Source organism: Elephas maximus, chromosome 4, assembly GCF_024166365.1.
Source record: "Elephas maximus indicus isolate mEleMax1 chromosome 4, mEleMax1 primary haplotype, whole genome shotgun sequence".
In the NCBI taxonomy this organism is placed as follows: domain Eukaryota; kingdom Metazoa; phylum Chordata; class Mammalia; order Proboscidea; family Elephantidae; genus Elephas; species Elephas maximus.
In genome coordinates, this window is record NC_064822.1 from 182,039,936 (window position 1) to 182,063,658 (window position 23,723).

General features: G+C 49.4%; 1 protein-coding gene across 12 annotated transcripts in view; it reads right to left on the reverse strand.

Annotated features, from left to right (window-relative positions):
• Positions 1-23,723, reverse strand: part of PLA2G6 (phospholipase A2 group VI) — an 82,667-nt gene that overhangs the window by 13,982 nt on the left and 44,962 nt on the right. For 11 of the 12 annotated variants that reach the window (XR_007517402.1, XM_049884425.1, XM_049884424.1 and 8 more), the window contains 6 exons: positions 23,512-23,694; positions 16,764-16,872; positions 15,185-15,349; positions 13,350-13,428; positions 8,780-8,943; positions 6,053-6,203 (listed from right to left, as the gene is read on the reverse strand). Coding sequence is in view for 11 of the 12 variants with exons in the window: in XM_049884425.1 (XP_049740382.1) it covers positions 6,053-6,203; positions 8,780-8,943; positions 13,350-13,428; positions 15,185-15,349; positions 16,764-16,872; positions 23,512-23,694 (851 nt within the window). In the remaining variant the exon portion in view is untranslated. The remainder of the gene's footprint in view (positions 1-6,052; positions 6,204-8,779; positions 8,944-13,349; positions 13,429-15,184; positions 15,350-16,763; positions 16,873-23,511; positions 23,695-23,723) is intronic. The other variant, XM_049884421.1, reaches the window with a different exon arrangement.

The following is a 23,723-nucleotide window of genomic DNA, read 5'->3' on the forward strand; positions in this document are numbered from 1 at the left end:
CTTGGTATCCGACACACGCAGCATCCATGCTTTTTTAAATTATTCAAGGCACATTTGTAAAAACTGACTGTAGAGGACCACAAGCCAAGTTGCAACAAATTTTAAAGGCACTGAATCATAGAGGAGCCCTGGTGGCACAGTGGTTAAGTGTCCGGCTGCTAACCCAAACGTCGGCAGTTCCAGCCCACCAGCTGCTCCATGGGGAGAAGACCTGGTGATCTGTGCTCCCATAAAGATTACAGCCTAGGAAACCCTACGGGGCAGTTCCACTCTACCACGTTGGGTAGCTGTGAGTTGAAAATCAAATTGACAGGAATGGATTTTTAAAAAATCATACAGAACATGTCCTCTGACACAATGCAACTCATGACAAAAAGCTAACTGGAAAATCCCGTAAGTTCAGGAATTGAGAAATGGATTTCTAATAACTTAAAAAAAAAAAAACTTACAATGCAAATGAGAAAATGTTTTGAACTGAATGACAATAAAAGTGCTTATGGGATATTATTAAACCAGTACTTAGAGAAAATCAGAACAAAAGAAAGGCTAAAAATTAATGAGCAAAATATTTATTTCGAGAAGTTAAAAAAAAAAAAGTCAAATAAGCCCAAAGAAAGTATAAAAACAAAACCCAGTGCCCTCGAGTCGATTCTGACTCATAGCGACCCTATAGGACAGAGTAGAACTGCCCCATAGAGCTTCCAAGGGGGTGCCTGGTGGATTCGAACTGCCGACCCTTTGGTTAGTAGCCGTAGCACTTAACCACTACGCCACCAGGGTTTCCAAAGAAAGTAGAAGAAGGAATAAATATAAGAGCAGAAATTAATGAAACAGAAAACAAACATGCAATCGAGAGGATTCATATAGTGCAAAGTTGGTTTTTTGAAAAGCTAGACCAAAAACCCAAACCAGTTGCTGTCGAGTCAATTCTGACTTATGGCTAATACGATAAAAAAACCTGTGACAAGACAGATAAAGAAGAAAAGAGAAGGTATATGTTATCAGGAATGAAACATCACAACACATAGTGTAGACATTAAAAGATAACAAAGGAATATTTTGAACAACTCCATGCCAATAAATTTGAAAATTTAGAGGAAAAGGAAGCATCCCGCAAGAGACATAACAAAACTAACTAAAAAATACATTTAGAAACCCTGAATAGTCTTATAATATTAAAGAACATGATTCCATCATCGATAATCTTCTCACAAAGCAAACTTCAGGCCTAGATGACTTCACCAGCAAGTTCTCTACTGAACAGCCAAGGAAAAAATAAAGTCACTATTATACTAACTCTTCCAGAAAACAGAAAACAAGGAAACGCTTCTTCATTTTATAAGGCTAACGTAACCTCCCCTACCCACCTGTCAGCTTGTCTTACTGTGGTGTCTTGCCGGTTGCTGTGAAGCTGGAAGTTACGTCACCAGTATTCAAATACCAGCAGGGTCACCTGTGGTGGACAGATTTCAGCTGAGCTTCCAGACTAAGACAGACTCGGAAGAAGGACCTGGCAGTCTACCTCCGAAAAATACTGGCCAGTGAAAAGTCTAGAAAGAGCAGGAGAACACTGTCTGATACAGCCCCAGAAGATGAGCCCCTCAGGTTGGAAAGCACTCAGAATACAACTGGGAAAGAGCTGCCTCCTCAAAGTAGAGTCGACCTTAATGACGTGGATGGAGTCAAGCTTTCAGGACCTTCATGTGCTGATGTGGCACGACTCAAAATGAGAAGAAACAGCTGCAAACATCCCTTAATAACAGGAACGTGGAATGCACAAAGTATGAATCTAGGAAAACTGGAAGTCATCAAAAATGAAATGGAATGCATAAACATCGACATCCTAGGCATTAGTGAGCTGAAATGGACTGGTATTGGCCATTGTGAATCAGACAATCACATGGTCTACTATGCTTGGAATGACAACTTGAAGAGAAATGACATGAGATTCATTGTCAAAAAGAACATTTCAAGATCTTCCCTGAAATACAATGCTGTCAGTGATAGGATAATATCCACAGGCCTGCAAGGATGACCCGTTAATATGACTATTGTTCAAATTTAGGCCCCAACTACTAAGGACAAAAATAAAGAAATTAAAGGTTTTTACCAACTTCTGTTGTCTGAAATTGATCAAACATGCAATCAGGATACATTCATAATCACTAGTGATTAGAATGTGAAAGTTGGAAACAAAGAGGGATCAGTAGTTGGAAAATATGGCCTTGGTGATAGAACAGCGCTGGAGATTGCATGATAGAATTTTGTAAGACCAGTGACTTCTTCATTGCAAATACCTTTTTCACCAACATATATGGTGACTACATATGTGGACCTCACCAGATGGAATACACAGGAATCAAATCGACTACATCTGTAGAAAGAGGCGATGGAAAAGCTCAATATCATCAGTCAGAACAAGGCTAGGGGCTGACTGCAGAACAGACCATCAATTGCTCACATGCAAGATCGAGTTGAAGCTGAAGAAAATTAAAACAAGTCTACAAGAGCCAAATATGACCTTGAGTATATCTCACCCGAATTTAGAGACCATCTCAAGAAAAGATTTGAGGCATTGAGCACTAATGACCAAAGACCAGGCAAGTTGTGGAATGACATCAAGGACATTATACACGAAGAAAGCAAGAGGTCATTAAAAAGACAGAAAAGAAAGAAAAGACCAAAATGGATGTCAGAAGAGACTCTGAACTTGCTCTTGGACGTTGAGCAGCTAAAGCAAAAGGAAGAAATGATGAAGTAAAAGCTGAACAGAAGATTTCAAAGGGCAACTTGAAAACACAAAATATTATAATGACATGTGCAAAGACCTACAGTTAGAAAATCAAAAGGGAAGAACACGCTCAGCATTTCTCAAGCTGAAAGAACTGAAGAGAAAACCCAAGCCTCGAGTTGCAAGACTGAAGGATTCTATGGACAAAATACCGAATGATGCAGGAAGCATCAAGAGAAGATGGAAGGAATAAACAGGGTCACTGTACCAAAAAGAACTGGACTATGTTTAACCATTGTAGGAGGTAGCATATGATCAAGAACCAACGGTACTGAAGAAAGAAGCCCAAGCTGCACTGAAGACATTAGCAAAAAACAAGGCTCCAGGAATTGATGGAAGACCAGTTGAGATGCTTCAACAAAGGAATGCAACGCTGGAAGTGCTTTTTCATCTATGTCAAGAAATTTGGAAGGCAGCTACCTGGCCAACCGACTGGAAGAAATCCATATTTATGCCTATTCCAAAGAAAGGCGATCCAACAGAATTCGGAAATTATTGAATAATGTCATTAATATGAAATTTGGCTGAAGATCATTCAAAAGAGGTTGCAGCAGTATATCAACAGAGAAGTGCCAGAGATTCCAGTCCGTTTCAGAAGGGCATGAGGAACAAGGGATATCATTGCTAATGTTAGACAGATCCTGGCTGAAAGCAGAGAATACCACAAAGATGTTTACCTGTGTTTTTTCGACTATGCAAAGACATTTGACTGTGTGGATCATAACAAATTAGGGAAAATATAGTGAAGAATGGGAATTGCAGAACACTTAATTGTGCTTATGAGGAACCTGTACATAGACCAAGAGACAATCGTTTTGAAAGGAACAAGGGGACACAGTGTGGTTTAAAGTCAGGAAAGGTGTGTGTCAGGGCTGTATCCTTTCACCATACTTAGTCAATCTGTATGCTGAGCAAGTAATTCAAGAAGCTGGACTATATGAAAAAGAACAGGGCATCACGATTGGAGGAAGACTGATTAACAACCTGAGATACGCAGATAACACAACCTTGCTTGCTGAAAGTGAAGAGGACTTGAAGCACTTACTGATGAAGATCAAAGACCACAGCCTTCAGTATGGATTGCACCTCAACAGAAAGAAAACAAAAATCCTCACAACTAGACCAACGAGCAACATCATGATAAACGGAGAAAAGATTGACGTTGTCGAAGATTTCATTTTACTTGGATCCACAATTAACACCCATGGAAGCAGCAGTCAAGAAATCAAAAGACGCATTGCACTCGGCAAATCTGCTGCAAAAAACCTCTTTAAAGTGTTAAAAAGCAAAGATGTCACTTTAAGGACTAAGGTGCACCTGAACCAAGTCATGGTATTTTCAATCGCCTCATGTGCATATGATATGAAAGCTGTACAATGACTGAGGAAGATGTAAGAATTGATGCCTTTGAATTATGATGTTGGCGAAGAATACTGAATATACCACGGACTGCCAGAAGAATGAACAAATCTGTCTTGGAAGGAGTACAGCCAGAATGTTCCTTAGAAGCAAGAATGGTGAGGCTTCATCTCACATACTTTGGACACATTATCAGGAGGGACCAATCCCTGGAGACAGACATCAAGCCTGGTAAAGTAGAGGGTCAGAGAAAAAGAGGAAGACCCTGAACGAGATGGATTGACACAGTGGCTGCAACAATAGTCTCAAGCATAACAACGATTGTGAGGATGGCACAGGACCAGGCAGTGTTTCGTTCTGTCGTGCATGGGATTGCTTGACGGCACCTAACAAAAACAACATACCTACGGATGTAATCGCGTTTGGAACAGGGCTTAGAACCAGTTTGTTCCGGTTCGAACCCCTGCTAGAATGTGCATTTCCAGCCCAGATATACGAATCCGAATCTACATTTTAACAAGATCCCTAGGTGATTTTTATGTATAAGAAATTTTGAGAACCACTGCTGTACTAGTGGTTCTCAGAATTGGTCCCTTACCAGAAAAATGCAAATTCTCTGCAGGGGTTCGAACCTGAAGGAACCTGTTGGAAGCCCTGGTTTGGAAATAGGGTTTTCTTTGTCATGTTCATGAGGTCCTATCCGTGTAGGGTGTGTCCTAAACCTAATCATTTCTAAGTTATAAAAAGAGCGGATTAGACACAAACGCAGGCACAATCTGGGGAAGACATGCCACGTGAGGATGGCCAAGAACCAAGGAAAGCCCAGTGAACCACAAAAAAAACACAGCCAAGCCCTGATTTGAGCTTCGAATCTCCGGAACTGTGAGAAAACAAACTGCTCTTCTTTAAAGCCACCCACTTGTGGTGTTTGTTACAGCAGCGTGAGCAAACTGAGACACAGGTCCACAGGTGAGTGCACTCGGCGGTACAGGCACTCAGCAGGTGGGTCCTCCTCTGTCCTACCCAGGAAACGCTCAAGACACTCCTGTGTCAGGCGCCTGTGTGACACGTCTTTCATCTAGCCCTAAATGGAGGCTGAAGATGGATTGCTTAGAGTCCTTGGACAACCCTTTTAGGATTTGGGCCTCCCAAGCAGGTGCTTCTTGGGAATGCAACTTTCTCTTTTGGTCTCCAAACTAAACAGACAAACAAACAAACCAAACCCATTGCGGTCGAGTTGATCCTGACTCATAGCAGCCCTATAGGACAGAGCAGGACTGCCCCATAGGGGGTTTAGAGAGCGCCTGGTGGATTCGAACTGCTGACCTTTTGGTTAGCAGCCATAACTCTTAACCACTACACCACCAGGGTTTTCCAAAGCCTGCCTTAAAGTAGCTCAGGCCTGGAAGCCTTAAATTAAAGGCAGAACTGAAGCCATCTGATTATAACCTAGTAGTTGGAACATGGGTGCAAGTGCTATTTGAAACGTGAGACAGTGGTGGCCATGCCATTTTAAAGGCCAGGGTCTTCCTTGTGCTTCGGCAGCAAGGGCCGAGGCTCTGCTCACTTGGCCTCAGAGAAGGGTAGGCCAGACCTCTGGCCAGGCAGCCCCTGGACCCTGCCACAGATGGAACTACGTGTCCTCCCTGGCCAGGCTGGGCAGAGCCAGGACCAGAAGGCCATGTCCCTCAGCATGTGCCTGGGTGCCCATATGAGCATCACACCCCTGCCTTCCGCCTCCAGGTAGTGGGAGCCCTGCTCCCCTCCTGGGCTGAGGGTGTCCTCCAGGGGAAGTGCCCCACCTGCCCCAAGCTTTAATCAGACCTCCCCACCCCCTGGGAACAGCCCACCAGTACACAGCCGAGGGCCAAAACCAAGGGCAGCTGGCTGTGGAAGGCTTACTTGGGTTTCTTGATGTCTGTCATCTTGGTGTGCTCACCGAACTCCCGCTTCAGAAACTCCTCCAGAGGTCCCGACTCGTAGGGCCGTGAGCCCCGGAACACTTCGTCCTTCATGCGGAAGTACACGCCGCGCATGTAGGCCATGGACTTGTCTAGGACACAGAGGTTGGTGTGGGGAGGAGCACCCCAACAGAGGGCCTGTGCATGGCTGCAGGGCCAGCAGCAGACCCGGGTTACCCAGGCACCAAACAAGCGTCAGCTTCTGGGTCTTCCCTGGCAACTTCCGGTACAGGCAGAAATCCCCCTGGAGCACCCTCAAGGTCCACGCTTAATTCTTCTATTATTGTGGTAGAATGTATACCATACAATTTGCCATTTTTAACAGTTCAGTGGCATTGATTACATTTGTATGGTATGCAACCATCACCACTATTTCTAAAACAGAAACTCTCTACTCATTAAGCAATGTCCTTAATTTTGTGTTATTTTCTTTATAGGAGTGGCCCTGAACTGTATAAACTCTAAGCCACTTAAAAGCTGGATCCATTCCTGTCTGTCATGGAAAAGAAGGCACAGCCCTGTCCTCTCTTGGAGCACAGACAAGGTCAAACATATGGAGTTACAAAGGGGCAGTTCCCCTCACAGGAAAGAGGGGCCGCCCTGCCTGCCTGGTGGGGTGCTGTGCAGGCAGAGGCTGGCAGGAAAGGGCCGGAAAGGGGGTTCCTGCCCATGGGAGAGGTCGGACTTGGTGGATGGGCACATCCCTGCCAGAGCTCCCTGGAGTCTAAAGACGACTCTGGATGGAGGAGAAATGTCCCCTGAAGAAGGAAGTGGCCCTTTCCTGAGGAGAGGCTGGGACCTCCCAGTCTGCCCCCTCAGGCCCCACACCCTCATGCACTGGAGACAAACTCTGGAGATGGCTCTTCTCTCACTGGAAGACAGAAACTTAGGACCAGAGAGGGGAGGTGTGGCCCGAGGCCAGGGGAGGACAGGATCCAGGAAAGGTGCCAGGAAGTGAGCACAGAGAGCTGGGTGTACAGACGGAAGCCCAGGGCAGCTCACTCATGACCCTCTCTGGTCCTTAGTTTCCCCACCTGTAAGGGCGGTAATACCCTATTCACCTCACAGGGTGATAGGGAGAATCACCAAAACGAAGTGAAATGCTTGTCAATGAAGTGCCGCAGACAATAAAGTCTCACTTGCTGACTGTTGACCCCTCTTCCCAGAGACCCTGGGGCGCTGCTCTCAGTGGCCTCCTGGGTTGGCTGTGCCCACACTTTGGATGCATGCTGGACTGCCAGCCATGGCCCTCCCCACACCGCCCAGGAAACACACAGAGCACGTCTGTCTCCCCGACCCACCATGGCCCCCTGCCTCAGCTCTGCACCCCAGCAGCCAGCACAGACCTGGCCCACAGCACCTTCATGCCCCCACAGGGTCCTCTCTGGTGCCTTCTGGGCTATGGACAATCAGGATCCAGACTTGAAAGCTACCTTGGAGGGCATAAAATCCTGCCAGCACCAGCTGGACCTGCCAGTCAGGGTTGCTGAGACCAAGGACAATTCCTATCTGAGTGGTAGCTGGGCTGCTCAGTGATTCTGGGGGCCACCCTCACACTCAGTATCACGCAGCTCAAACTCCACAAAGGAGACCCCACTTGAGGTGAACACTGGCCTACTCAGAAGTCTGTCCAGTCAGTACAGTGTCCTGTCTGTCCCTGGGACTTGGTGCCCACCCAGCCTTCATGAAGCTGTGGTGGAAGCAACCTGTGGCCTTGGGCAGACTCTGGGCAGAGAGTTTGGGAACTGGGTTCTAGCCTGAGCAAGCCCACTGAAGAGTGATATGACTTTGGGTCTCCCCGTTTAGGGCCATCATATTTCTCCAACCTGTGGGTAAAATGAAGCAGGTGGACCAGGGCTCAGACACTCTGGGACTCGAGGCTCCTCAGTCCTCGGGCCACCACCCCATTTGTCCTAGATGGCCTCCTTGTTTCCAGCAGGTGTCCAGGCCCTGGGGTGCCCACCCTGCTGGGGTGAGCGGAGGAGAGGTTGAGGCAACCAAGATAAAAATGCTTCACTTAGCATTGAGTTTATGTTAATGATGGTGGGATAATTCGGAAAAAGATAGTGATAATGGTTGCACAGAGTCCCTGGGAGGCGAAAATGGTTAAACATTGGACTACTGGCTGAAAGGCTGGCGGTTCAAAACCACCCAGAAGGGCCTCAGAAGACAGGCCTGGCGATCTGCTTCCGAAAGGTAAGAGCCTTGAAAATCCTAGGAAGCAGTTCTGCTCTGTACACAAGAGGTGGCCGTGAGTTGAGACTGACTCGACGGCAACCATTAGCACCAACAACGGTTGCACAATACGAAGAATATAAGCAATGTCACTGAATTTCACACGTAGAAACTGTGGAATTGGCAAATGTTTTGGTGTGGATATGTTCACAATTAAAAAAAAATGCTTCCAACACTGAAGGAGGAGCCACTGGTTCTGGCCTCTGGGGCGGCGGGGTCGGGGGAGGGGGCGGACATCTAGCTGCAGCCCGTCCTTCCAGCCTTTCTCCTTCTAGGCTCAGCCCTACACCCTCACTGCCCGCAAGGCTCTGGTTTATGGTCCTTCCCTACCCCATGCCCTCTGCTGCACAGCTCCGAAAGCAAACTTGGCCCTCTTTGAGGGCGGGTCTCACCCCACCCCACCCTGCCCCACCCCCCGGGGGGCTGCCCTTACTGTGCAGAATGGCCAGGGCCAGGATGCCCCCTGTACTGGTCCCAGCCACCCAGTCAAAGAGGTCCTTGGTGGCGACGCCTGAGGCCTTCTCGATGGCGATGAGGAGCTGGATGATGACGAGTCCTTTCACACCCCCTCCGTCCAGGCAGAGCAGGTGGTCGCGGCTGTGGCGGGGACATCAGTGGGAAAGAAGAGGGGGATGTTACAGCCTCCGTGGGACCCTGGCTGCTGCCAGCACTTCAGGTCATCCCCTCGCTCAGCAAGTGGCCCCACAGCATGGCACCCTAGCAGACGCAACGAGCAACAGCAGACAAGTCCCTGCTCTCATGGAGCTCACGTGCTACTGGGGAATCAGGGAGCTGTTATGGATTGAACTGTGTCCCTCAAAAATATGCATTGTAAGTCCTAACCTCTATACTGTGCATGTCATCCCATGTGGGAATAGGGTTTTCTTTGTTAATGTTAGGAGGTCATATCAGTGTAGATTAGGTACAGAAGTAAGGAAGCACAGGTGGGGGTGATAGATGCCACACTACATGAAGATCACCAAGCAACCGAGGAAGAGACGCTGAAAAGAAACAAGGACATTTCCCCAGAGCCGACAGAGAGAGAAACCCTTCCTCTAGCGCCGGTGCCCTAAATTTGGCCGTCTAGGTGGCACAGTAGTTAAAGCACTTGGCTGCTAACCAAAAGGTCGACCCACAGCTGCTCCGAGGGAGAAAGTTGTCGCAGTCTGCTTCTGTAAAGATTTACTGCCTTGGAAACCCTATGGGGCACTTCTAGTCTGTCCAATAGGGTCACTGTGAGTCAAAATCGATTTGATGGCAGTTCTTTTTTTTTTTTTTAGCCTCCTAAACTGTGAGAAAATATATGTCTGTTCGTTAAAGCCCCCACTTGTGGAATTTCTGTTATAGCAACACTAGAGAGCTAAGACAGGAGTGAAGGTCGAAGGCAAAACGGATAGATGCGCAGTATTTCCGGAGGCGGAAGTGTGAAGGAGAAAAACAGAGGCAGGTAAGGGGAGCAAGGGGGTCCTCACCAACGAGGTGCCGTCTCAGCAGAGACCTGGGCCTGACTTTGCCGGGCTAGACAGGGAGCTCCTTGAGGGTAGCAGCCCAATTTTGGTCAGGTCTATATTCCCAGTGCCAGGCTTGACCCTAAGCTGGTGCTTGATAAGTCTTTTTGAATTAAACAGGCCAGGGAAGTGTTATCGATTAAATTGTGTCCTCCAAAATGTGTCTTGAAATCCTGGCCCCTGTACCTGTAAGCAGGATCCTATTTAGAAATCAGGTTTTCTTTGTTACGTTCATTAGATCACATCCAGATAGAACCAAAAACCAAACCCACTGCCACCGAGTCAATTAAGACTCACAGCAACCCCATAGGACAGAGTAGGATTGCCCCAAAGAATTTCCAAAGTCGTAGATCTTTACAGAAGCAGACTGCCCCATCTTTCTCTCATGGAACGGCTGGCAGGTTTGAACTGCCGACCTTTAGGTTAGCAGCTGAGCACATAAACTGCGCCACAACAGCTCTTTTATACAAGTAGGGTGGGTTCGAAATCTAATCACTTCTGAGTTATAGAAAGAACAGAATGGACACAGACACACACACAAGGGAAGACAGACGACATATGAGGATCGTCTCAAGCCAAGGAACGCCAAGAAATACCCAGGGCTACTGACAAGGAAGGAACCAATGTGGCTGAGACCAATCAGGACTTCTAGCCTCCAGAACTGTGAGAAAATAAATTTCTGTTCTTTAAAGTCACCCCCTTGTAGTATTCGTGTTACAGCAACACTAGGACACCAAGATAGGAAGGAAGGGTGGAACCCTGCAGGTGGCCAGAGGATGGGTGGTGGAAGAGGGTCAGAACCCTCCACTCAGGGTGGAAGAAACAGGGAAGGAGGTAGGGAGGGAGAAGGACCATCTATGAACCAGGGACTGTGTCTTAGTCATCTACTGCTGCTATAGCAGACATACCCCCCGTGGATGGCTTTAACAAAAAGGTATTTATTCTCTCACAATCTAGGAGGCTAACCCACTGCCCCACTGCTGTCGAGTCGATTCCAACTCATAGCGACCCTATAGGACAGAACAGAACTACCCCATAGAGTTTCTAAGGAGAGTCTGGTAGAATCAAACTGCTGACCTCTTGGTTAGGAGCCATAGCACTTAACCACTATGCCGCCAGGGTTTCCAGTTTAGGAGGCTAAAAGTCCAAATTCAGGGCACCGGCTCCAGGGGAAGGCTGTCTCTGTCAGCTCTGGGGGAAGGTCCTTGTCATCAATCTTCCCTGTCGAGGAGCTTCTCAGCACAGGGACCCCAGGTCCAAAGGACATGCTATTCTCCTGGCTCTTCTTTCTTGGTGGTATGAGGTGTCCATGTCTCTCTGCTGGCTTCTCTCTTTTATATCTCAAAAGAGATTGGCTTAAAACAATCTAACCTTGAAGATTGAGTCCTGCCTCATTAACATAACTGCCACTAATCCCGCCTCATTAACATCATAAAGGAAGGTTTTACAACACATAGGAAAATCACATCAGATCACAAAATGGTGGACAATCACACAAGACTGGGAACCATGGACTAGCCAAGTTGACACAGATTTTGTGGAGACACAATTCAACCTGTAACAGATGGTGTGGAGTTTTCTCCATCATCTACTTGCTTCATTGTCCCAGACCCTGAGATAGACACTCCCTGTTATCCCTGCAGACACTCAACACACGTTTTTGAGTGAATGAAAGAATGAAGCTCTGAGGTTAAGTGACTGGCGCAAAGTTACTCCGTGGACATGTGATGCAAGCTGGATTAGAACCCGGGTCTGCTGACTCTGGAGTCATGCTCCCCTAAACATGCCCTGTCTTCCCAGGTCCTCCAAGCCTTGGTTGCCCAGGCCCTAGGGCTGCAGAACCCTCTGAGCACCTGCCCTCACTGGCCATGCCCTAGGGGAATGGCTCAGACCTGGAACCTTCCTTCTGGTCTCATCTCTCCACCTCAGCTTAAACGTCACTGCCTCAGAGAAGCCCGCCCTGATGCCATCAGAATGGTCTCGCACTGCTGGCTGTGGGCGCCTCTCGCCCTGATAATCAGTTACTCTGTCTACTTTTTACTCTCTTTCTCCCCCAGTGGACTGGAAGTGCCCAGAGGGCGGGGACGGTGTCTGCTCTGTGCAGAGCTGTCTACCCTCATATAACTCAGTGGATGCAGGAGGTGTGCCGTGGAGAGCTGGAGAATGAAGGAGGCCCATGTGTCCCACCTCCAGGGCCTGCATCTTTTCCTGGACAAGGTGCCCAGCCCTGAAGCCAGCCCAGCGGGAGGCAGGTAGGCTGCACTGGCCCAGAGGACTGCAGAGCCCCTGACCGGGAGACTAGAGTGAAGAAGCCAGGCCTTTCTGAGGGCCTGGGGAATGCAGGCCTGAGCTATGCGGCTCATAAGACCTGTGAGGGGAGGTCCCCTAGATGTCTCCAGACACCAGCACCTCTCTCCCCACCCCCAGGTGGGGGCTCTCAGGCTCTGGCAGCTCCCCTGGTCCCACTGGGGACTCCCCTCTCCTCTAACTGCCCGACAGGTGTCGGTCCTCCCCAAGTACTGCCCCCAGCCGCCCTACCTCTGCCTTCTGCAGACCTGTGTGCACAGGGGTCGGGGGGCACAAGGGGGTGCGGAAGGCCAGGATGCTGATGGGGGCAGATATACCCCCAGGGCCTATCCAACAGGGTGGTATGGAAGTGCATGCTGTGTGCAGCCCAGGAAAAGCAGGCCCTTCAGCCATGAGGGGCAGAGCCACGGGGTCTGACCGCTGCCCACCCCCTGGAGCAGAGGCTGCATCTGGCTACAGGGCTGACACCGGGTGTAAGCCAGGATGGGTATGCCGAGCAGGAAGGGTGTGAATCCGGAAGACCCAGGTGTGAGTCTGCAACTGACATACACTGTGTGACCTCAAGCAGGTCACTTACCCTCTCAGTGCCTCAGGTTGTACAGCTGCAAAGCAAGGTCACTGACACCTCCCCCCAGGAAGGCTGCTGGGAACACAGGGAGGCAACAAACGGAGAACAAACTAGTATGAAGGAGGGGAATTCTCAGCCAGAAACACATTTGTCCGGGTAACTTGCAATGCTGGCTGGCACTGACTCTGGGCACCAGGGACTGGGCCTTAAGGGCAGGGCCTTGGGCTTCTCTCTTTGTGGCCCTTCACCCATACCCGCCCCCTTGGGTGGTCCTGGGGTACAGCAGGTGCTTGGGAAGCCAGGCCACCCTACTAGTTTCATGGAGGGTACAGACTAAGGAAGTGGGTGGGGGCTGAGGAGGTAGGTGCAGTCTCGCAGCAACACTGACATTCCCTCAAAGGGAAACTGGCCCCCTCCCCAGCCCATGACAAGACTGCAGCCGGACCTGGCCTAAGCTACACCATCTCCACCGTGGACTTTCCGCCTTAGCCTGCCTGGTTACTGGTGAAGGGGCAGACCAGGCGCCTGGTGACTCAGCCCCTGCTGAGAACTAGAGAGGGCGTGAGTGATCTCGCATGCCGTGGTGAGGGCTGGAGGGGCCCCAAGGTCGCCCCACTTACCTGCGCGTCTCGTCCCGCAGGGAGTTCAAGATGAAGGCCGGCTTCCGGGCCCGGGTGATGTGTGTAATATCCTGCAGCTCTGCGGAGCACAGGGCAGGCAGAGCTGGGCCAGGCCCCAACCCCACAGCCCACCAGCCCCTAGAGGCAATCTGGGGCTGTGCCCCTCATCCCACCACCCCCGGGAAGGCTCCTTGGGGACAGAAGGGCTACAGTGCTGAGGGAAGCCCGAGCTGCTCTGGGAAGGGCCCCCACCCTGCCCAACCAGCTTCCAGGCTTCCCCTCAATGTCTTCCTCCTGAGCCCTGAAGCAGGCCCACCCATGTGTGTCCTGTGTTCACAGTTCACAGTGCTCTATGCGTATCCGAGCTGATGCTGCGCGGGGTAAGAATTATTCTCCTGACTTACAGCTGAGGCTTAAAGAAGCTACGGACTTGTCCAAGGTCATTAGGCCCAGGGCAGGACCAGGACGTTCCTCGGGGTTTAACTTCATGGGTGGAGGAGGTATCCTAACCACTCTTCCAATGTCCCTCGTCCCAATCCCAGGTCTGGAAACTTCCTCAGTGGTCTCTTGGATTGGATCCACCCATCCACTCTGTCCACCTTTCCCCTGTACCCCAGGCCTGCTGCCCCAAGCCCACCCCAAGCCATGTGTCCCCCCCATTTGGTCAGCTGCCCCTCCTAACAAGCAGCCTGGAGCCGAACCCTGCCAGTGCCCCTGATGCTGGCATTAGCAGACCCTCCCATCGCTGAGCACAGAGTCTAGAAGCAGCAAAGCAGCATGTCTGTGAAGCGGCATGCCTCCCCTCCCCAGGGCAGTGGCCAGAGCAGGGGGAGACTGGCCAGGAGTGGCAGCAGCACTGACAGCCACAGTGCTGAGGGGGAGCCCGCATCTGGGGATGCAGCTGAGAAAAAGGAACCGCGGGAACCAGGGTGGCAGCTAACCCAGGGCTGGCGGGGCCCTGCAGCCTCTCTCTACCCAGCGCATTACCCACCAGACACCGCGCCCCCGGCCCACCGTCCAGCCTGGTGTGGGTGACTGCCTGCCTGTAAAATTGAGATAAAAGGGAGATGGTGGAGGCAGTTCCCAGAAGGCTGGGCAGGGGAAGGACAGAGGTGGACCAGGAAGACTGACGGTAGCTGCTGGCTCTCTACCTCTGCTGAGCTCCAGGCTGCGCTGAGCTATCCTGAGTAGGGATGCTGGTATCTGCTTCCCCAATGGGAACAAAAAAAGTCTGGCTTGCCAAGGATTGGTTCCTGACTGCCCTGTTCAAGGGACTCCCCGCCTAGGTGGGCCTCTGGGGAGTCAGCCCACTGCAACACCAGAGAAGGGTCTCGTCTCCTCTGGGGTTATCTCCCTGGGCAGCCAAGGAGGCTCCGGGCAGATGCCTCTGAAAGCCTGCAGGTCACCCAGTGGCCAGCAAATGGGCACGTAGGCCTTAGGCCAACAGAGACAAAGTAGTGCAGCAGAGCCCACTCCCTGTTCAAGCCAGAGGGCCACACACTCTGGGCCCCAGGCTGCACTCCTCACGGCCCATGCTCAGCTCCCAGGAGTCAGGAGAGACAGAGCACGTACCTGCCTCGGGGGTGCCACAGGGAATACCCAGACCTGAGACCCAAGTCCAGGGCACCCCTCAGGGGCAGTGGACTGCAAGACATCAGCCAGGGCCCTGCAGACCTCTGGGATCTCTGGTGGCTGGCTGCCCTACAGAGGCTGACAAATCTTGCCCCATCCTCCCTTACTCCCCTTCACGCCATTTCTTTCCAACTGGGACTGCTCAGATCCCAGGGTCTGGGAGCCAGGCAGAGAGGAGGGAGTTGGGAGGTGGAGCAGCCTACCTAGGTTGCTTAGGCTGACTGATGGGCGCTGTGCTCTTTCCAGGGAGAAGAGGGGGTGCTGTGATGCTGCAGAGCCCTGTTCCATGGGGTCCCCGGGGGTGAGTGGGAAGTGGTAGTCGGCCCCTACAGTTCTCAGCAGAGTTAAGAGCGTCTTCCTGGTAACAACTTGTCATGGTTTGGGGAGGGGGAGAAGGCACAGGGTGAGAAATGATGTCAATATGCAGAGGCCCCTCCTTTCCACTCGGTCCCCTCTCCCTCTGCCAGGCCACCCCAGTACGTGAGGGCTGGGAGCCCTAGAAGCCCAACCCCACCCTGATGGGGTATGCTGACTCTAGTGTGTCACATCCTGAGAAGCCTCCTGGGGTCAGGGAAGAGCTGGGGGCCACCATGGAATATGGAAGGAGGGGGTCAGTCTCGCCCTGCCCCATTACTTGGGGAATCCCTTCTTTCCCTTCTACTCCAGCCAAAAAAGCACACCCTCCTCCACGTTCAGCAATTCTCGAAATCGCTGAAGTGACAGTCCCTTTCAGAATGTTATAGGGGCTGACTAGCCAGCCAGTGGGCATTCACCCCTATTTAACAGATGGGATGACTGGGGAGGATGCCACAAGGCAGCACACATACTGCGGGTTACCATCCACAGCAACCTCCACAGCTCCCCAAAGCCCGCCAGAGGGGGCACCAGTCTCCTGGTGAGGGGTTCTGCTTTTTCCAGCTCTGCAAGGCTGACTGTGTGAGCAAACAGCGCATGCACACGGGCTGTATACACGTGGGCATGCACACGGGACTGTGTAGGGCAGCATGTGAACGCACTGTGTACACGTGGGCATGCACGTGGACCTGCTAGGGCAGCATGTGCACGGGCTGTGTACACGTGGGCATGCACGTGGGCCTGCGTAGGGCAGCATGCCCATGGGCTGTGTACATGTGGGCATGCACGTAGGGCAGCGCGTGAACCCAATGGCCAGACAGGAAGTCCCCGGGTTACCAACTGTCTTTAAGTCAAATGTATAAGTGGAACAGGAGCATATGGTTCTTATTTAGCCTTACTTTAGTGTGAGAAAAGACTGGAAGAAAAGCCTTTTCAACAATTTAAAAGCTGCTCCTGCGACAAGGGAAGGTGATTGTGATGAAGAAGTTGTTGTGAGTAGGGGTTGGTTCAATCCTTTCAAAGTCAGGGCAAAGTTACGTAACATTGAAGGGCAAGTACTAGCTGTCTGTAAGGCGGACTTTGTAGCCTGGGGACTGCATGTCCTTGCAAATGGTCCCACCAGTGAATTCCCTGAGTGGGGTTGAGGCTGCTGCTGCTGCCTTCCGTGCCCCACCCGTGCTGGGTGTCCAGGCACCCTGAGGTGGGATGAGGGGCTCCACAGAGGAGAACGCTGGTTTGACGAGCCCCCTCCTCTGCTCGTCAGGGCCCCCCTTCCTGTGAGAAGGAAGCTCCCCCTCTGAGCCTCCCAGGTGCTCCCAGCCATTCTGTGTAGGCGGCAGCTGATGGGGTGATGGCTAGGACACCCCTCCTCCCCTCCCTGCACCACGACCCCCGCCCCCACTCTGTCCCAGGGTGCAGAGAACGTACGTTTGCTGACTCTGTTGGCTATGAATGCAGGAGTCTCCCCAAAGTCATTTGGGGTATCCACCTCTGCCCCAAAGACAATGAGGGCCTTGATCATCTCCACGTTGTCTTTCTGTTGGGAAGGGAATGAGAGGAAAACGCAAGACAGCTTAGGAAGTGAAGAGAAAAAGGACCCGTGGCCTTCTCTACGTACCTGTCAACTAGGTGGGCCTCTCACCAGCATGGGGTGGGGAGGCGGGATGGACTCTGGAGCCCTTTTTATCCCCCACCCAGCTGACCTGGTATGTCAAAGTCTGCCATTTGAAGCTCTGACAAACAGGCTTAAAAGTACCCACAGGTGAGGGTCTAGGGACCCAGGCAGAAATCACCAGCACCCCAGCCTGCCAGCTCCCACCTGAAGGAAGCAATGCCTCTTGACCCCTGATGCAGGGGCCATGGAGACACTGAAGGGTCGGCTGCTGATGGCTTGCAGGAGTTGCAGGGAAAGGGGGAGCAAGGAAAGGGAAGGCTGTCCTGCCCTTCCAGCCAGAATGTCATTTCTAATAGGGAAGCCAGGCGCTGTTGGCAGCCTTCAGATCTAGCTTCTCTCCACAGAGCATTAGGGACGTGAAGCATTTGGAGGAGAGAAGGGGCATGGCGTGGTCTCGTAGGACACACCAAATGGACTGGTCACCTGGGGACCTTAGCTCTGGTCTCGTCACCTCCCTCCTCTCGGGCCCGGTTTCCTTGCCTAGAGAACGAAGGGTATGTCTAGAATGGGTTTTCCAAACAGTTCTACATGTGCCATTAGGATTCATATGGGGACAGATGAACGTGTATGATTTTATCATTGTTCTTAGTTGCTGTTGAGTCGATTCTGACTCGTGGCGACCCCGTGTGTGCAGAGTGGAACTGCTTCATAGGGCTTTCAAGGCTATGACCTCTCAGAAGCAACTTGCCAGGCCTGTCTTCCAAGGCGCCTCTAGGTGGGTTCAAAGCGCCAGCTCTTTAGGCTAGTAGTAGAGTACTTAACCGTTTGCGCCACCCAGGGATTTTAATCATTAGTTAGGTATTTATTTTTTGGTTACCTCTGATTTATGGCACTGGTTCTCCACTTCAGGTAGAGATATAACGTTCCCTTCAAAGTTAATTTAAGTGAGTCTGAAAGTAAGCCAACTTGAGGAAATTATTAAGCACACAATTGTCAGGGTTGTGCATAAATATGACAAAAGCTGTGGGGATGGTATGCAAGTGACTGAAGTATGGAAAAAATGACCTGCTTCACTGGTTCTCAAAGTAAGGTCCATGGATCCCTAGGGGTCTGAGATCCTTTCAGAGGGTCTGTGAGGTCAAAACTATTTTCATAAAAATACCGAGATGTCATTTATCTTTTGCATTGTCTTGGTATTTGCACGGATGATGCAAAAGAAACGGTGGACAAAACTGCTGACATCTTACCACAAATCGAGACCGTGGCACCAGAGCTAACATTTATCATGGTTTTGTTCAGTGCCATGCACTCACAGTAAAGAAAAAAAAAATCCAGTCCCACTTAAGAATACCTTAAAAAACAAATAAGAGAATGCCTTCAGGAAGCAGTAAAAATTACTCCTATTATTAACTCTCGATCCTTGCACACATGTCTTTTTATTATTCCGTGCCATCAAACAAAGAGTACCCATTAAGCATTTCTGCAGCACATCCAAGTAAGAGGTTGTCTTGAGGAAAGGGCCTGTGTGGTTGTTTGAGGTGTGAGATGAACTAGCTGCTTTTTTCATGGAACACCATTTTTATGTGAGTGAATAACTGACAAACTATGATTATTCTCAACAACGAATGCAGTGAGTCTGTCACATCTAGAAAAACAATGGACAGTAATTTTTGCCAATAATGAAAAAATATTAAGCTTTCCACATCTCCCAACATGGAGGAATTTGGAGGGCATTATGCTGAGTGAAATTAGTCAGTTGCAAAAGGCCAAATATTGTATGAGACCACTATTATGAGAACTCAAGAAAAGGTTTAAACACAGAAGAAAACATTTTTTGATGGTTTCGAGAGTGGGGAGGAGGTAAGAATGGTATTCACTAATTAGATAGTAGACAAGAATTCTCCTAGGTGATCCAGCTACCACGATGACCACCCCGACAGAAAACACAACAGAGAATCCCTGATGGAGCAGGAGGACAGTGGGATGCAGACCTCAAATTCTTTTAAAGACCAGGCTTAATGGTCTGACTGAGACTAGAAGGACCCTGACAGTCTTGGTCCCTGGACCCTTTGTTAGCCCCAGGCTGGAACCATTTCCGAAGCCAACTCTACAGACAGAGATGGGACTGGACTATAAGATAAACAATGATACTGGTGAGGAGTGAGCTTCTTGGCTCAAGCAGACACTTGAGACTATGTGGGCAACTCCTGTCTGGTGGCTAGATGAGAAGGCAGAGAGGGACAGGAGCTGGTTGAATGGACATCGCGAATACAAGGTGGAGAGAAAGAATGTGCCGTCTCATTAAAAGGAGGGCAGCTAGGAGTACATGGCAGGGTGTATGTAACTTTTTGTATGACAGACTGACTATATTTGTAAACTTCTACCTAAAGCACAATAAGCAAATAAAGAATTAGGTGAAGGGAAGGACAACACACAATTCAGGGGCAGTCAGCACCACTGGACTAAACCAAAAGCTAAGAAGTTTCCTGAATACAACCAAACACTTCGAGGGACAGAGTAGCAGGGGTGGGGGTCTGGGGACCATGTTTTCAGGGGACATCTAGGTCAATTGGCCTAACAAAGTTTATTAAGAAAATGTTCTCTATCCCACTTTGGGGTGAGTGGCATCTGGGGTCTTAAAAGCTAGCAAGCGGCCATCTACGATGGGTCCCAACCCACCTGGAGCAAAGGAGAATGAAGAACACCAAAGACACAGGAAAATATTAGCCCAAAAGACAGAAAGAGCCACATAAACCAGAGACTCCATCGGCCTGCAACCAGAAGAACTAGATGGTGCCCAGCTACCACCAATGACCCCCCTGACAGGGAACACAACAGAGAGTCCCTGACGGAGCAGGAGACAAGTGGGGTGCAGAACTCAAAGTCTACTACAAAGACGGACATGGACCCCGGACTCTCTGTTAACCCAGAACTAAAACCATCCCCGAAGCCAACTCTTCAAAGATTAGACTGGACTATAAGACATAAAATGATACTTGTGAAGGGCGTGCTTCTTAGTTCAAGTAGACACATGAGACTAAATGGGCACCTCCGGTCCAGAGGCAAGATGAGAAGGTAAAAAGGGATAAGAACAGGTTGAATGGACTTGGGAAATCCAGGGTGGAAAGGGGGAGTGTGCTGACATATTATAGGGATAGCAACTAGGGTCACATAACAATGGGTATATACATTTTTGTACGAGAAACTAACTTGAGCTGTAAACTTTCACTTAAAGCACAATTAAAAAGAAAAAAAATTAAGCTTCCCAGAAAAAATTAGAATTTCAGTAAACCTGTCCATCATGGACTCGAAAGCTTCCCAATATTTAAAGACTTTTCTGATGATATCAGAGGGTTTTTTGTACTGTATAATAAAATGAAGAGTTCCTGGGTCACACAAATGGCTAAGTGCTTGGCTACTAACTGAAAGACTGGCGGTTCCAATCTGCCCAGAGGCACCTCGGAAGAAAGGCCTGGTGATCTGCTTCTGAAAGGTCACAGCCAGGGAAACCATACGGACCGCAGTTCTACTCTGGAGCACACATAGGGTCACTATGAATCTGAATCAACTTGATGGCAACTGGTTTGGTTTTTGGTTTATGATGAAATGGGTCAACATTTGGATATTATGCAAAAATCAGAGAACCAGTGTTTTCCAAGGATGATACAAGATCAAACATGGGCAAAAGATCCAAGCAAAGAGTACCACAGGACAATGGATTTAACGTAACAAAGCACTGAAAGTCCACTGAGCTGCTTTCAGAGTCCATAGTGCAACCAGCTTTCCAGAAACCACCACTATCCAGGTTTGGCGGAGTACCAAAGAATATCCACGATGACCTGAAAAGGCTATTAAAATACTCCTCCCTTATAACTAGGGTACCTGGTTACCACCACCAACTGCTCTGGCAGGGATCACAATAGAGGGTCCTGGACAGAGCAGGAGAAAAATGTATTACGAAATTCAAATTCACACACACGCACAAAAAAAGACCAGGATTGCTAGTCTGACAGAGACCGGAGAAACATTGAGAGTACAGCCCCCAGATACCCTTTTAATTCAGTACTGAAGTCACTTCTGAGGTTCAACCTTCAGCCAAAGATTAGACAAGTATATAGGGCCAGCAATAACACATGTGAGGGATGTGCTTCATAGTTCAATCCTGTATACAAGACTAAGGGGCACGCTAGCCCAAAAGCAAAGACGAGAAGGCAGGAAGGGACAGGAAAACTGGACACATGGAAACAGGTGAACTGGGGTGGAGAAGGGGAGAGTGTTGACACATCGCAGGGTTGGCAACAATGTCACAAAACAATTTCTCTATTAACTGTTTAATGAGAAACTAATTTGCTCTGTAAACTTTCACCTAAATCACAATAAAAAAGAAAAAAAATTGCTACTAATTGAAAGATGGGCAGTTCCAATTTATCCAGCGGCACCTCGGAAGAAAGGTCTGGAGATCTCAAAAAAATACTCTTCCCTTTTCCAACTACGTATCTGTGTAAGGCCAGATTTGCTTCAGATTCTTCAACTAAATAATACATCACAAGAGACTAAACACAGAAGATATGAGACTCCCCATGTGCGCTGTGAAGCCAGGCATTAAAAAGATTTGCAAAAATGTAAAACAATGCCACTCTGCTCACTTAGGGGTTTTTTGGCTTTGGAAAACGAAGTTATTTTTTAATGTTATTTATGTTAGCATGTACTGGGTTGATTATTTTTACCCAAATTAATATTTCTAAAATTCTCACTTTCAATTTCTAAAAAAAAAAAAAAAAAACATGGTTAAGTAGATATAATTACATCTAAATAAAAATCCTTAGAGCTCCTCAATAATTTTGAAGCATAGAGTTAAGGACTGATAAACTAGATAATTCTAAGGACCCATTCAGTGCTAAAAATGTCCACGGGTTTATTTATAGTCTCAGCCTCTTGGGGAAAAACATCTTCTCGGTAGTTATGACTTTTTGTATAAAACAGGATGTCTTCAAATATGTCCTAAATCTACTTCTTTTAAAGTCCCAGAGGTCTCTCCTGTTCTGTCACTCCGAGACTTGTTAAATAGACTTATGTGCATGTGGTATGGCTATAGGACACACACACATACACATACACGTGTGTCTCTTACACAACACGGGTGGTGCAAACAGTTGAAGTGCTCAGTTGCTAACTGAAAAGTTGCAGGTTCCAGTCTACCAGAGGTGCCTCAGGAGAAAGGCCTGGTGACCTACTTCCGAAAAATCAACCACTGAAAACCCCATGGAGCATAACCCTGCTCTGACGTACACGGGAAAGCTATGAGTCAGTGCGGACTAGATGGCACCTGGTTTTTTTTTTTTTTCACCCCTACGTAAAATATGTACGTGCTGTAGTTCCCCAGCCAGACTGCAGAGGCTTTAAGGGCAGGAACTCTGTTCTAAATGTGACAAACACCTCCCGTGGGCTACCAAGATGGGTCAGCAGGCCTTGCCTTCACAGAGCTCAGTCTTCCACGGTGATAAGAACAACCTGCAGATGGCTATTTTCCCCTGATAATGAGGAAAGAGGACCAGCATTTGTAGGACGCTCACCCTGTGCCAGGTACTCTACGTGTGACATCTGAACAGTCACCATAGACTTGTCAGGTGCCTACCATTTAATCCTCCCAACAACTCTGCCAGGTAGATATTGATACCCCCTGTCACGGAGTGAACTGTGTCCCCCCAAAATATCTGTCGACTTAGCCAGGCCATGAGTCCCAGTATTGTGTGGCTGTCCACCATTTTTATGTGATTGCCCTATGTGTTATAAATCTTATCACCATGATGTAATAAAATGGATTAGCGGCAGTTATATTGATGAGGCTTACAAGATAAACAGTGTCTTAAGCCAGCCTCTTTTGAGATATAAGAGAGAAGCGAGCAGAGAGACATGGGGACCTTGTACTACCAAAAAAGCAGTGCCGGGAGCAGAGCTCATTCTTTGGACCTGAGGTTCCTGTGCTGAGATGCTCCCAGACCAAGGGAAGACTGATGACAAGTACCTTCCTCCAGAGCAGACAGAGAGAGAAAGCTGACACCCTGAATTTGGACTTGTAGCCTACTAGAGTGTGAGAGAATAAATTTCTCTTTGTTAGAGCCATCCACTTGTGGTATTTCTGTTATAGCAGCACTAGGTGACTAAGACACCTCTGTTTTCCAGATGAGGAAACCAAGGCTGACAAAGGTGATGTAACTTGCCCAAGGCCACAGTCAGCAGTCAGAGCCATACCTTTTCCCTCTTATCAAGCAAGTGCCAAAGGAGGAGCACAGAAATAAAATGTACCGTGACACAGAGGAAGGAGACATTATTTTGGGCTGAGAGGGCAGAGGAGGGGACATGGACGGCTTCCTGGAGGAGGAAGCAGGCTTTGAGCCAAGGCTTGCAAGGAAAGACGATTCTGAGCAGCAGAGGAAAGGAAGACAGGCATTGCACGAGGGATGTGACAGGCTTCATGCTCAGCCCTGCCAGTCCTCTCTGCCTCCCCACCGAGAGGAGGGCGCATGGGCCGGTGCGTGAGGACACACAGCATGAGCTCACCGACATGGCCAGGTGCAGCGGGGTGTTGCCGTGCTCGCCGCGGGCATCAGCGTTGGCCCCGTAGGTCAGCAACACCATGACGCATTCGAAGCGGTTGCGCATCACTGCCACGTGCAGGGCTGTGTTTCCCGCGAAGCTGGTGCTGTTCACGTCGCAGCCCCGCTTCAGCAGCATGCGGGCCATCTGCGGAGACACATGGGCCCAGGCCCATC